The sequence below is a fragment of the Nasonia vitripennis genome, chromosome 3, assembly GCF_009193385.2.
Source record: "Nasonia vitripennis strain AsymCx chromosome 3, Nvit_psr_1.1, whole genome shotgun sequence".
Lineage (NCBI taxonomy): Eukaryota > Metazoa > Arthropoda > Insecta > Hymenoptera > Pteromalidae > Nasonia > Nasonia vitripennis.
The window spans coordinates 8,116,013-8,129,025 of record NC_045759.1 but is presented as its reverse complement, the minus strand read 5'-3'; the positions used below and the strand labels follow the sequence as shown (position 1 = coordinate 8,129,025).

Sequence of the window (13,013 nt, the reverse complement as noted above, 5' to 3'; positions counted from 1 at the left end):
ATCTCCCGAAGCGAAGCAGAAACCCCACGGGCAATTTGTAGCAAAGCACGTAAAATTTGAGTTCGGGGACCCCCAGCGCACATTAAAACACGCATACGAAGTGACTTGGTCATCGTTTCCCCTACCCGGCGATCGTCATCATCGCGTTTCTCCCCCTCTGTCGAGTCTCGCTTTCCCCATGTAGGTGCAGTGTACATGGCGTCGCGTCGGTGATACATTTTCCGCATCGGCCGGTGGCGGGTGGGGCGTCGCTTTTGTGTAGGTTTCAGCCGGCTAGACAAGGACGAGACGATGCGGCGCATATCCTCTCTCGCGAGCGACGCCCGCGGGGCGCGGATGATGACTACCGCTACTCGTGACTGTCAATAACGGTAATTCGGGGACTTATTATCGGGCATCATGTGGCTTGATTTTACACCTCATATTGATTTAGGAATGGGTTATATATTGCTGATGTAATTTCATTTTTACGCGAGCTTTCGGGATGTAACGTTTTGAAAAGTTATAGTTGAGTTTGCGCATGTATACTTATTTTTACTGCTTCGAGATCAGTAGTTACGTCAACGAACGATTCGCAGCTGTTTTTCTAATCTTTTCTAATCATCGAACTATCTAACAATGTATTCGTAATTCCCTAAAGACGTACCCATTTATTTCACGGAAACAAGCAAAAATCCCCTGCAAAATAAGCAAAATTTAAAAATCGGAGTCAAACGGTGACGGTCAAAGCAACGGTCCGTAATTGACCGGTTAATTTATATCCAGTGCCGGCCGCAACGCAACATCAACGCGCACAATACCTCCAACGAGGCAAGGAAAGGATAGAAAGAGACGAGGCTATATAGGAACAGCAACCACTACGAGTACGTACAGACTATACTCTACCAAGTCCGAGTACTACCACTACTGGTACACGGTGAAAAGGGGAGGCTCCTTCCCGTTTCCGGCTCCGGCTGTCAGATAATATCTCTCTCTCTCTCTCTCTCTCGCTCTCGCGGCTGTCTGTTTTGTTTCGCGAGTAGTGCGAGCATCGGCAGTGTCGTCCTGCAGCCAGGCTGCTGTGCAGCTCTCTCTTATCAGTGCGTGCGTCTGTGTGTGTATATGCGTTGATCGGTGTATGTGCGCGGAAAAGCCGTATCTCGCAAAACGTGCCAGTGTTTTGCTGCTGCGGATGCTTCGCCTGCAGTCGCGAGGTGAGTCAATTTGTATACCTATACTCCAATATTGCATTTTACACTTGGCATACGGATCGTCTTTTTTTTTAACAGTAAAAAAGCCCTGCGCGCTTCTGTTGCCATAGGTATAGCTTTTTGTTTTTTTCCTCTCATCGCCGTATATACATATATACATATACAGTGCGTCCGCGAGAGTGGGGTGCGGCGCTTTCCTTTTTTCCACCCCTGCTCGCGGCGACAAGGGCGCACACGTTAGTCACCTATAAGTGCGTATAGCGAAGCGCCGATGAATTCTCGCACGCGAATCGCATTTGGACTTTGGATTAAACTTTGTATATTCTGCGGCTTCGCTGTATAAGTTGTATATATACCTCGTCGTGTGTCCGAGAAAGAAAGAGAGAGAGAGAGAGAGAGAGAGTAGCCCTTTTATGTAAGCGGCTGATCCTTTTAAATGTCCGGTGGTTGCCGAGCGAGAGAACGGAAATACAACACAGTAGTACCATTCAGTGAATAGGCCCTGCTCTGCCTTCACTGTCATTGTTGTTCTACTCTCTTAATTCGTGGAGGAGTTAGCGGGGTGCTGTTGAGGTATAATTGGTTGTTGTTTTTTTTCTGACTCTCGAGGACTGTTGTTTTGTGTTGGCTGGCATTTTTGGAGCACTTGCCGCTTGTTCGTCTGATCCGCCGTATGCAGGCGAACGATCGCGTTAGTACTGATTTCTATTTAGTATCTCGTTGCTTTTTGCATATTGTTAAATTCGGAAAGAAACGCTTGGTTTACCTGATAATCGACAATCGAACTCCTATCGGTTTCTATCTTGTTTGATTTGTCGACCTGCGCGAATAAAATGTATGCAACAAATATGTTAAAAGCGAGAATTTTCAATTTAGTTTAGCTTGAAATTAAATACATATTGAAAAGTTCTTTTTAGAAACTTTTTACGTAACTAAACAATGTCTGGGCTGATGACAATTGACAATCTGTTTTGACGTGTTCTTTCATTTAATTTTAGATTACATGATTCACTAGTACAAAAGCTAACGAGGAAACAAAAGTAGCAAAAGGCAGCATCATGGCGTGGAGATTCAAGGCATCAAAGTACAAAAATGCTACGCCTATTGTGCCAAAGCCTGAAGCGTGCATCCGTGACATCTGCGTTGGATCCTATCAAACTTACGGCAACAACATTGCAGCGTCAGCTGCATTTATGGCATTCAATGTCGACCATAATGGTAATGATGCATTCATACTCTAGTCATTTATACAATATTTCAAAAAAGTTTTACTTGAATTGATGCAATGTACTATTGAAGAAAGTCAATACTGTTTGAATATATAAAGCTATTGTATTGAAAAAATACTGGTCAAGAAAAATCATTTTTTAGTAAGCTAAAAATTAATTTAAAAAATAATCAATTAAATTTTATACAGGTTCTAGTCTGGCTGTTTTACCTTTAGAAGACTGTGGTAGAAAGAGTAAAACAATGCCCCTGCTTCATGCTCATGCTGATACTGTGACAGATATGGATTTTTCACCTTTTCATGATGGACTTCTTGCCACTGGATCACAGGATTGCTTGGTATTGGATATATTGATTTTTCTATTTATTTCTTGTTTTATGCAGAACTTTTATTTTATATCGAAATTTTTTAGGTAAAACTGTGGCATATCCCAGAGGCTGGACTAGAAGAACCACTTTGTAATCCAGAATGTACCTTTTCTCATCGACAAAGGAGGGTTGAAGTTGTACGCTGGCATCCTTGCGCTGAACATCTATTGACAACTGTCTCATATACCAACTTATCTCTATGGGATGTTCTTTCTCAAAAGGAATTATTCTGTATGTTTATAGTTCTGTATTCAAATTATAAGATTTAAATATTTAGTACGCTCAATTGAATCTCTTTTATTGTATTTTCTACAGCCCACAATGAGCACAAAGAAGTTATTCAATCAGTCAGTTGGAAACAAGATGGTACATTATTAGCTACATCCTGCAAGGACAAACAAGTAAGAATCATAGATCCACGTGCTGCTAAGAACATTGTTCAGTCTGCCTCCAGTCATCAAAGTATCAAGGATTCAAGAATCGTTTGGTTGGGAAATAGTGATAGGCTTTTAACGACAGGTTTTGATGCTGCTAGACTTCGCCAAGTGTATATCCGAGATTTAAGAAATCTTAGTGATCCAGTCAAAACTTTAGAACTTGACTGCAGCACAGGGTAGATTGAAATTTTAATTTAATGACATTTATTGTTTGAAATTACGTAAAATTACTTAGTACATTTTTTAATTAACTCTTTTTTTTTTAATAGAATTTTGATGCCACTGTTTGATCCTGACACAAATATGCTGTTTCTTGCTGGCAAAGGTGATACTACCATTATGTATATGGAGGTCATGGATAAGGATCCATATCTAGTTGAAGGAATCAGACATAGCGGTGAACAAACGAAAGGTGTATGTTTGGTGCCAAAACGAGCGCTTAACGTAATGCAGGCCGAAGTTAACAGAGTACTCCAGCTGACGTCATCGATGGTCATTCCAATTATGTATCAAGTTCCAAGAAAGGTAAATCTAGTTCTATGTAATAGCATGCAATGCTTCATTAAGTTCGTGCAAGTAAAAACAATGATATTTAATAATTAAATGATGTTTTCAGACATACAGAGATTTCCATGCTGATATCTATCCTGAAACAGCTGGTTGTGTAGCTCAAAATACCGCAGCAGCATGGATTCAAGGACACGATTTGCCGGTACCAAAAATATCACTAGATCCCGCGAAAAGGAGCAAGGGAGAAGAACCAATCACGGTATAACTTAATTTTATTTAAATTTTCTTTTTTTTTTAATTTTCAGTTTTCACTTCTTTCTACTATGATTTATCTACATTAGTGTACAATCCTTTACGTTAAATATTAGTTTATATACGAATGCGTGTGAGTGTGTGTGCATTTAGTTGTTATCACTAATCTAATTTTTTATTCTTACTACAATGGTTTTCTATTTTTTATTTAATATTTTTTATTTCAATGTTTTATTCAATACTAGCACTTCTCATTTGCATTTTACAGTTAGTTTAAGTGATGCTTGAACATATTTATTTCCACATAATGATATATAAAAGAAGAGTACTCACTTCACCTACCTCTTGGTTGCTGTGGACTTTGGAGCATACATATTGGCACATAGTTTTTTCAAATGTTTTTTATTTTTTGTTCACTTTTCAGATGTCCGTTATATTTTTTGTAGTTTATTATTATTTCTTTGTATTGAGATACCTGGCACTGATGATCAGTAGTTTTTAATATCTTGTGTAAGTAAAACGAATTGTTTAGATCACCCACTTCTACTTTTTTTTTTACTTTAATTATCACAATAATTTTAGCATTTTTTGTTAATGCGAGAAAAAAGTTATTCGTTTGTATTTATAACTCTGTATTTAATTTTCATCAATGGCATTTTTTATATGACATAACATTTTGACGAACGACTTTTTCTCCCATGATCAAAATTTCTTGTTGTATTACGTAGTTCGCTTTCAGCGTTAGATCATGGTGATTGTTAATAAAAATTCAGTCCAATCATTATCAGTACTAAGTAATTTGTCGGGCCTTTAGGTACATAAAGGAAATTTAGCTACTTTGAAAAATAACCAACAAGAAGTGAAATTGGAAGTTCGACAGCAGAAAGCCATAGCTATGTCAACGCCGAAGGGATATACTAAAGCGCAGTCCTATATAATATCGGAGAAGGATGACATGATCCCCGAAAAGAACGACATCAATGAAGAGAAGGAGGATTATAAGAAAGCGGAAATGGACAAGATGGAAGACGAGAAGTCAAAGATGCAAAATGGATCTCAGCCTGTACCACCGAAACCTTTGCCGAGGTCATCTAGGGCTAATAGTCTCTCAGAGGAAGGAGCTAAAGAAGAACCAAAGCCTGTCGCTCGTCCTAGAACAACGCCCAGTCCCGGTTCAATCGTTACTCCTGTAAATCCGAATGCTATTGGAGGATACAAGGTTTGATAATTGATAAACAAATATATGCATAATGTTTGTAGGTTTATATTATTTGAATTATTATTATTATTATTATTATTATTATTATTTATTAAGTTATAATTGTTTTGTATGTGTGTGAGTGTATATGTTTTATTAATTATTTTTATCCTTTTCAGTTTACCCATCAATCCAATCTAATCAAATAATGTATATATATACTTTTTGATTTTTTTAGCGATTTTAACTTTTAATTTCCAACAGCTCCTTGTGATTCATTAAATGTTTACCTAGTTTTTTTTGTCAAACAAGCGTTAACTGCTTTTGCATTCTAAAAATCGCTTTTTTTCTTTTACAGCCACGTTTGGGACCCAAACCATTCCAAGCTAAATCTGCCAGCCAGGAGTTTTCATTTGATAAAGTCTTCTCAGTGCCTCAGGCACCCTCGACTGATAGCAATGGACACGTGAACAATGACGGATACGACGCCAAAGACGCACCCAATAATGATGTCGACAAGTCACCCACCTATGAAGCGGAGCGCACCAAAGACTCAGAGGCTGCCAAGAGTGATTCTAGCTCTATTGAGGAAGATGCCAACTCCAGCGATTCCGGTTACAAGCCGAAAACACCCAGCACTGCTGAAAGACGTAGACTTTTTGAGGTAAAGGTAGGCTATAAAGTCGACGTTTATTTCCTATTGTAGGACAGTTGAATAAATATTTATAAAAAATTACTTTGAATAACCCAAAGGTAAAGGACGAATCACCGGAGAACGAAGACTCGGGCAACTTTGAGCGAGGCGGTTCCAATAGAAATTCTATAGCCGAAAGACGACGATTGTACGAAAACCGATCTGCGTCGGTGACCGACGGTAATCTCGCGGAAAAGGCGATGGGCTCGCCAACGTCGATGAGACGTCGGGATTCCTTTAAAACCAAGAGCGATATCATTAAGGAAGACGAGGTAAAGAAAGTTATCCCTATGCTGCGCCAGCAAAGCATGGATCCACGCCTTGAAAAGCCTGAACCGATCACCACTCCGACTCCCAAAAGAACTTCAACCGTCTTTGGTAGAGTCTCCAAGTTCAGGCATCTCAAGGGTACACCTGGACACAAGTCGACACACATTGAAAATATTCGTAACATAAGCCGTCAAATATCTGGGGAATGTGACGGATTTCATGGTAAGCATGGTTATATTTGTTAAATGTATCTATAATGTAATAAACAGATTGACGATGAATAAAATAAATCGTATTACAGCTAATTCTGATCGAGTCGCAGTACCTTTAAGCGGACCCGGTGGTAAAATAGCTGTATTAGAGTTAAAGAAAACTGGAAGGCTACCTGACGGTGTTATGCCGGCTCTTGTACATGGTGCAACAGTCATGGACTTTCAATGGGACCCTTTTAATAATCAACGACTTGCAGTCGGTAAGAGTTTTGTATATTAATTTTTATAATCAAATATAAATATATACTTTTGACTTGGTTTATTATGTGTTTAATGGCTTGTTTCAGCTTGTGATGATGGCATGATACGACTTTGGGAAATACCTAGTGCAGGTTTAACAGAACCAACAAATGAGCCAAACTACACCATCGAGGCTCATGCTGACAAAATTTATCTGATCAAGTTTCATCCGCTCGCTGCTGACGTTCTAGCATCAGCCTCTTATGATATGACTGTAAAGATTTGGGATCTTGAGCCGCTTAAATCTGGCGAATCCATCAAGAGTCAAATCACTCTGATAGGTCATACTGATCAGATATTCAGTTTGGCTTGGTCTCCGTGTGGCCAGTACTTGGCCACAGCTTGCAAGGCTGGAAAACTCAGAATTTACAAGCCAAGAAGCAGCGATACGCCTATCAGAGAAGGTAAAGGACCCGTAGGAACTCGAGGTGCTAGAGTTGTTTGGGCTTTAGATGGACGTTATTTGGTTGTAATGGGATTCGATAAGTGAGTGGTCATTTTTTGTTTGTTTTAATTCTTTCTAGACTTTTTTAGATAAAGATTTAATTGTAATTATTCGATAACATTATATTTTTAGGGTATCGGAGAGACAAATACTTGTATTTAAAGCTGATAATTTGAACGCTCCTTTAAACACTGTTGGATTGGACGTTTCGCCCGCAATTTTGATGCCGTTCTACGACGAAGATAGCTCAACTCTGTTTCTCACTGGACGAGTAAGTAATCCTTAAAAAATTTAATTTTTCTTTGAGTAGTGATACTTACTTGGCTAGAATAAACATTACTTTTTAATGTGTAGGGTGACTCAACAATTTATGCGTTTGAAGTGACAGAAGAAGCACCGTACATTTGTCCTTTAAGCCATCATCGATGTGCTTCTTTGCATCAAGGACTATCGTTTTTACCAAAAAACAAATGCGATGTTGCGAGCGTCGAATTTGCTTCGGCATTGAGACTAACCAATAATACGATAGAGCCCTTAAGCTTTACAGTGCCCAGAATCAAAGTAAGTTTTGATAACAAAATTATATTTCTTTAAAGATCGTGCAAGTATTTAAAAAATATCTTAATCTGTTTTTAGAGTGAACTTTTCCAAGATGATTTGTTCCCACCAACAAAGGTTACATGGAAACCTGCAATGACTTCTCGAGAATGGTTCAGTGGATCTAATAAACAAGCTCCAAGAATCAGTCTAAAACCACCTGGAATGGACAATCGTATGTATATCTAAAATACTAATTTTAATGACATTCGTTTGGATGGGAATAAATTAACTGTTATTATTTTATAGTAACTGAAAGTCAAGGACAAGCAGTAGTTACTGCACCAATTTCAGCTAAGCAAAACTCAGGAAGTGCACCCGCGTCCCAGCCTTACACTAGACTTTCTGGATATCATCCAGATGTCAGAGCAAAACAATTGGATGTAAGTTCTTCGCTTGCTTTATATTATAGTATCAAGCACGAAAATATTGCTTCTTGAAATTTTGCCACAAAGTAAAATTTCACTGTCGCGTTTTATTTATTCTTTAGTTCGAAATCTATTTCTTTCAGTACTATTTAAAAAGTAGCTGTTAACAAAATGTATAAATTACTAAATCTGTTCTATACCATGACAAATATTTTTTGCATGATTATTGTTGTACTGTTGTTTATTGTGATTTTTGATGTTGTGTGCATTAGATACAAAAAAATATGAGCAACCTTGTGGGCGACGTAATAACATGTCCACTGGAACAGGACTATATGGAGGGTGTTGATGAGCACGAATGGGTACGCCTTTATTGTTTGTACAAAGTTATTTACTGTCGTATTTTATAAAGCTTCATTTCCAAAAATCCTAATGCCTGCTATACGTTTGTTGTTTTGTATTGTTATTGTAATTTTAGTTTTATATGTTTTTAATACTAATTAAGATATATTTACAGGACGATTAAGCATTACGTTGACCACACGATTTTTACAAGGAGACAATTTTTGTATGACGAAAGAGATTTTTTATGTCCAGAGGGTATTTGTGCAAAGGTATGGAATTGTCCAAAGTTACGTAAATATTTGCTCGTTATACCATAAGCATATTTCCTATTTATTGATTTAATATATATACACAATTCAACTGATCTTTATTCTTGTAACATTTTTTGCGCTCCATTTGTAAGTATTTTACGAATACTAATGATAATGCGAAACTGATCTATTTGTATTTGTATGTTGAGTGATGATGATTCGTTTTCTTTTGTACGAATTTTATTAAAGAACGAAAGGAGTGTCAGTTTTTAATTGTGCTTGAAAATGAAAAATATATAAGCGGCTAATGTGGAATGTCCTACAGTTGAAGGAAGCAAACGTGATGATAGTTCTAGTCTGGAAATACGTTTCTTAGGATCTTTCTATTAATGCCTAATCTGATACTAACAACATAGTATTATTATATCATGGGCTAAAATACGTTTTAGTGATTAGTTGACAAAAAATTAAGAAAAAAAGAAAAAGAAACCGAGTGAATCTTTATATTGTTCGGTTGTCAGAGATAAATGCGCTATCGACAAAGTTAATCAAGTCTTTTTCTATATTGATAAAGAATTTTAATTAAGCACCGAATATCGCATGACAGCGAAAGAGATGAGTAATAGAAGCTCCATATAGGATTTATATCGAAACTTTAGTAGAAAGTTGTATCGAGCGTGAGATATATTGTAATAACAAAACAAGTACTAGCATTACGAGAGAGATAAAAAACAAGGATAATTTGAGATCCCTTTTCGTTTCAAGTCTAAACGCACATTTTAGACTATTATTAAGCGAAGTATTATTGTAAGTAAGTGATAGAGGTAACGATTGAGATGTATGATCAAATTTCGTGTCTGGGAAAGATATGCCATACAATATAAGTCAAAATCACGTATTAACTTCTTTTGTTTCTTACAAAACAGACATTTTTCATATTGCTATTATTTATAGAGCTGATATAGATAAACTTATAAATCGGACCATAAGTCACAACCTTTTTGGCTTTCAGTCAGTTATTCTTGTTTGTAATTAATAAGGAGAAGACAATATATTTAATAAAATGAAATATTAAAAATAACTGTTTAAAGAAACGAAAGATGGCAATGCTTGATCAAAATCTATTTTACACTTGCTGTATTAACACACTTTTGCTACGATGTATTTTACTAAAGATATTACAAACGTATATACCTTTTTACACTCAAATATTTGTAATTTGGTAACAGTCATAAAGAAGATAGTTACCGCTTTCACAGTGCCATTTGCAATACTAAAGTGCTCCAACTTCAAACTATCTTGGTAATAAATCTCTGGTGTTTCCAATTGCATTTTTTAAATTTTCACTAAGGGAATAATTCAAGTGATTTAGTTGACCACCGTATTGGTGCCAAAAGACGATTTTTACGTTATAATAATTGTCCACACAATCCATGACTTAAGGGCAGCTCAACCTTATTAAAACATTCCACTTTGGAACTATTTTTAAGTTTTAGGTAGTTTTTACCTAAAGTGAGATTTAAACAAATAAAATACTGCAGCGTCATTTTCTAAACGAAATAACAAAATTTTTTAATCAGCATTATTTTATATATAAAAGAAATTTATACTTTTGTAGTGCAAGTGCTTTTACAACCCAAAAAAAATGTAAAACGCGGTTTTTGATAATTAACTGCAGATGAGATCGCATTAATGAGATTATGATGTAGTTAGGTATTTGTAACAATCTTATATCTTATATGTAATTCACTTATAAAAAATATTTCTACTCCATAAATAAGTTTTATTATTTCCCTGTGTCCTACAGAAATATACACATGATTTATTTCATTTAATATATGTATATTTCAGTATCCATATAATACACTTAAACTTTCAAAAAAAAAAACATAGAAAAAGTTAGACCAATCAATAATAAAATACATCATTTATGAAACAAAATACATAAATTTATTAAATAATCCAAATCAACTACTTTGTCCAACTCTGTCTCTTGGTATTAACCTTAATTCTGAACCATGTTTTAAGAAAACATTACCTGTGAAAAAAGTTTAATATAAAACCATCATAATTACACTGAATTATTAACAACTTTTATGAAGTATAAAAATATTAAACATAAACATTACATACCAGCAGTCTGTTGTGGGTTAATACCTACACCATCATCCGTGATTATTGCAGAGGTGGCTGGGGCAACTTTGAATTCCTCAGCTGCAAACTTCAGTACTGCTGTGAAAGGTGTGTTGTCTGGCACACTTAGTCTGTAATATGATAAATGTGTTACAAAAAATTGAACTTTTTTTTAACCATTGCCAAGACATACAGTAAAAAAATTGCTTCTTTCAATGTGTAAAAAATTTATGTTTATTCATAATTCTTCTAATTTTATTTACATTTATAATAACAATGTTTGGAAAAAAGAGTAGTGACCATAACAATTTTTTTTGATAAGTAGTCTACAAAATACAATCTCTTTCTACATCCTCCCAAACTGCATCTAACTCTTTGGCTAACTTAATTCTATCGACTATTAATTGATAAATATCTCTGGGACCATCCAGCAAAATTAAAATAATTTTTTTTAAATCATTGTATGTGATTTCTGTACTAGTAATCCAGTCTTCATCTTCATCTTTTTCCATGTTTCTACCAATATAAAATGTAGCATCCACAAAAGTAAGTTGGAATTGAGAATTGTCCATCAGAAGTTTTAATAGCACTTTCTTTTCATTATTTTTGAGTTCTGTATATAATAAAATATTGTAATCTTCTAGTTTTTTGGAAAGAAAATCTAAAATCAAAATATTTATTGGGCTACTTGTTTCTGATTTATAAGCTAATTCAATCAATCTTGGTATTTCTTCTTTATCAAACATGTCTTTTAGAAAATCATTGACTTTCTTTTGTTTTCCCACTTTAATCTCGTGCTCCCAGGAAGCAATAAGCACTTCATCATCAATGTCTGACTCAGAAATTTCCAAGTTTTTAAAAATGTCTAACAGTGCATTAGCTCTCATTGAATGAGTCAGTATGTGGTTAACATTAGCTTCAAATCTAACACTTCCACAATGATGAATATAAATCTTTAACATCTCATCTATTACATCATTTGAAATTTTATCTTCTTTTAGGCAAAATTCTAACAACGTGTCACATGCATTTTTAAAGTTGAAGCATTTATAGACAATAGTTTTCTTCTTCCTTGACATCCAAGCATTCAAGTGACTTTCAAAAACTATTTCTTTTTTCTCTTCCTTAATCTTTTTAACAGCATTTTCTATGAATAGGCAAGCTTGAAAAGTCTTCTTCAAACAATTTATATCTATTTCTCTTAAAACTTCAGGATTTTCTATTATTTCGCAGTAAAAATCTATTATCTTCAATATCTTATTGAAATTTTGGTCCATTTTCATTTAGGTCACAAAACATTGATTTGTAGAAATATATAATTGAATCTCTTGATTTTATTTAAAATTAATGCAGAGTAAAAGTAAATCTAGATTTGCTAATAATTAATAAAAAGCGATATACAAGCATGTCTTGACAATGGTTCTTCATGAAGCATGATTAATGAACAAAACCTACACTTTGAATGGTAATTTTGGATCAGACGTCAGCGTGATTTTGAAAGTAACCTTGGACCTGCAAAAAATATTGTTATATTCTAAAACTATTTACAAGCAACATCGTTATTCTGTGATAATTCTAGCCATAGCAAAGTATAAAAACAAATGATTTTCTGAACATAATCAATAAATTTTATTATTAGTTTATTTCAACTATTACTGAGTTCAATAATAAAACAAAATTAATTTTTATGATGACAATTGAAGTAACATATGTCAGAACAGTGAGTTTAACTGCGGTTCTTTACGAAATTCAAGCGTAAAAGATTCATACATATCAAGCAATTGTAAATCTTTATTAATATAAGTAAAATATTAGTCACTCACGCCATTGTATCTTTTTTTGATAAATGAATTATCAAAATACGAGAGAAAAACCGAAACTATACTTGATTTAACCTAAATTTCTTGTTTACAGCTACCTATCCGCGTAGGCATCCGACCACCATGCATCACACACAACTTTCGATTCCTTCACAATGCGCAAGGACAACGCATTGTCACATCGTAGGTAATACGAGGTCATTTTGTCACGTGATGTCATGTAACTCTCTACTAAAAAAGGCGGCAAAATTAAAACACTTTTCCAACGGTTGATGAGTTGCACAACTAAAATCGAATCAGGATCTTGAAAAGTCACACGTAACTGTTTCGCAATTTGACTAAAAAGAATTAACGCAATGAGTGCAACATTCAAAAAATATGAATCGTTTAAATCT

At 35.0% G+C, this 13,013-nt stretch overlaps 3 protein-coding genes across 9 annotated transcripts; 1 reads left to right on the top strand and 2 right to left on the bottom strand.

The window, feature by feature from the left end:
• Positions 1–193: 193 nt before the first annotated feature.
• Positions 194–10,442, top strand: LOC100121869 (coronin-7). 7 transcript variants are annotated; one of them, XM_008215270.4, is made up of 18 exons: positions 194–863; positions 2,189–2,408; positions 2,608–2,756; positions 2,831–3,017; positions 3,102–3,399; positions 3,493–3,748; positions 3,840–3,992; positions 4,800–5,204; positions 5,542–5,853; positions 5,937–6,369; positions 6,449–6,619; positions 6,707–7,145; positions 7,237–7,375; positions 7,459–7,665; positions 7,741–7,876; positions 7,951–8,084; positions 8,342–8,431; positions 8,587–10,442. In XM_008215270.4, the coding sequence occupies exons 2-18, from the start codon at positions 2,249–2,251 to the stop codon at positions 8,593–8,595; spliced, it is 3,678 nt and encodes a 1,225-aa protein (XP_008213492.1). In that variant the 5' UTR covers positions 194–863; positions 2,189–2,248; the 3' UTR covers positions 8,596–10,442. The 7 variants fall into 7 exon arrangements, with proteins under 7 accessions (XP_008213492.1, XP_008213493.1, XP_008213490.1 ...); XM_008215271.4 differs by having other exon boundaries at positions 194–1,193; positions 5,542–5,847; XM_008215268.4 differs by having other exon boundaries at positions 194–1,193.
• LOC100117577 (ubiquitin-fold modifier 1) lies at positions 10,428–12,788 on the bottom strand. Its single transcript, XM_003424175.5, has 4 exons — positions 12,622–12,788; positions 12,254–12,310; positions 10,799–10,929; positions 10,428–10,703 (listed from the first exon to the last, which is right to left on the bottom strand). The coding sequence occupies exons 1-4, from the start codon at positions 12,624–12,626 to the stop codon at positions 10,633–10,635; spliced, it is 264 nt and encodes an 87-aa protein (XP_003424223.1). The 5' UTR covers positions 12,627–12,788; the 3' UTR covers positions 10,428–10,632.
• Positions 11,009–12,247, bottom strand: LOC116416801. The gene has a single exon (XM_031926582.1). The coding sequence runs from the start codon at positions 12,079–12,081 to the stop codon at positions 11,125–11,127; it is 957 nt and encodes a 318-aa protein (XP_031782442.1). The 5' UTR covers positions 12,082–12,247; the 3' UTR covers positions 11,009–11,124.
• Positions 12,789–13,013: the final 225 nt, after the last annotated feature.

Excerpts from the sequence above, each read along its gene's own strand:
- LOC100117577 (XM_003424175.5), bottom strand. Across the intron at positions 10,930-12,253 it reads CCAAAATTACCATTCAAAGT|ACTAAGTGTGCCAGACAACA; the intron begins GTAGGTTTTGTT and ends ATCATATTACAG. Across the intron at positions 10,704-10,798 it reads TAACCCACAACAGACTGCTG|GTAATGTTTTCTTAAAACAT; the intron begins GTATGTAATGTT and ends CTTTTTTCACAG.
- LOC116416801 (XM_031926582.1), bottom strand. The coding sequence starts at position 12,081 with ATGAAAATGGACCAAAATTTCAATAAGATATTGAAGATAATAGATTTT.
- LOC100121869 (XM_008215270.4), top strand. The coding sequence starts at position 2,249 with ATGGCGTGGAGATTCAAGGCATCAAAGTACAAAAATGCTACGCCTATT. Across the intron at positions 6,620-6,706 it reads TAATCAACGACTTGCAGTCG|CTTGTGATGATGGCATGATA; the intron begins GTAAGAGTTTTG and ends GGCTTGTTTCAG. Across the intron at positions 7,146-7,236 it reads GTTGTAATGGGATTCGATAA|GGTATCGGAGAGACAAATAC; the intron begins GTGAGTGGTCAT and ends TTATATTTTTAG.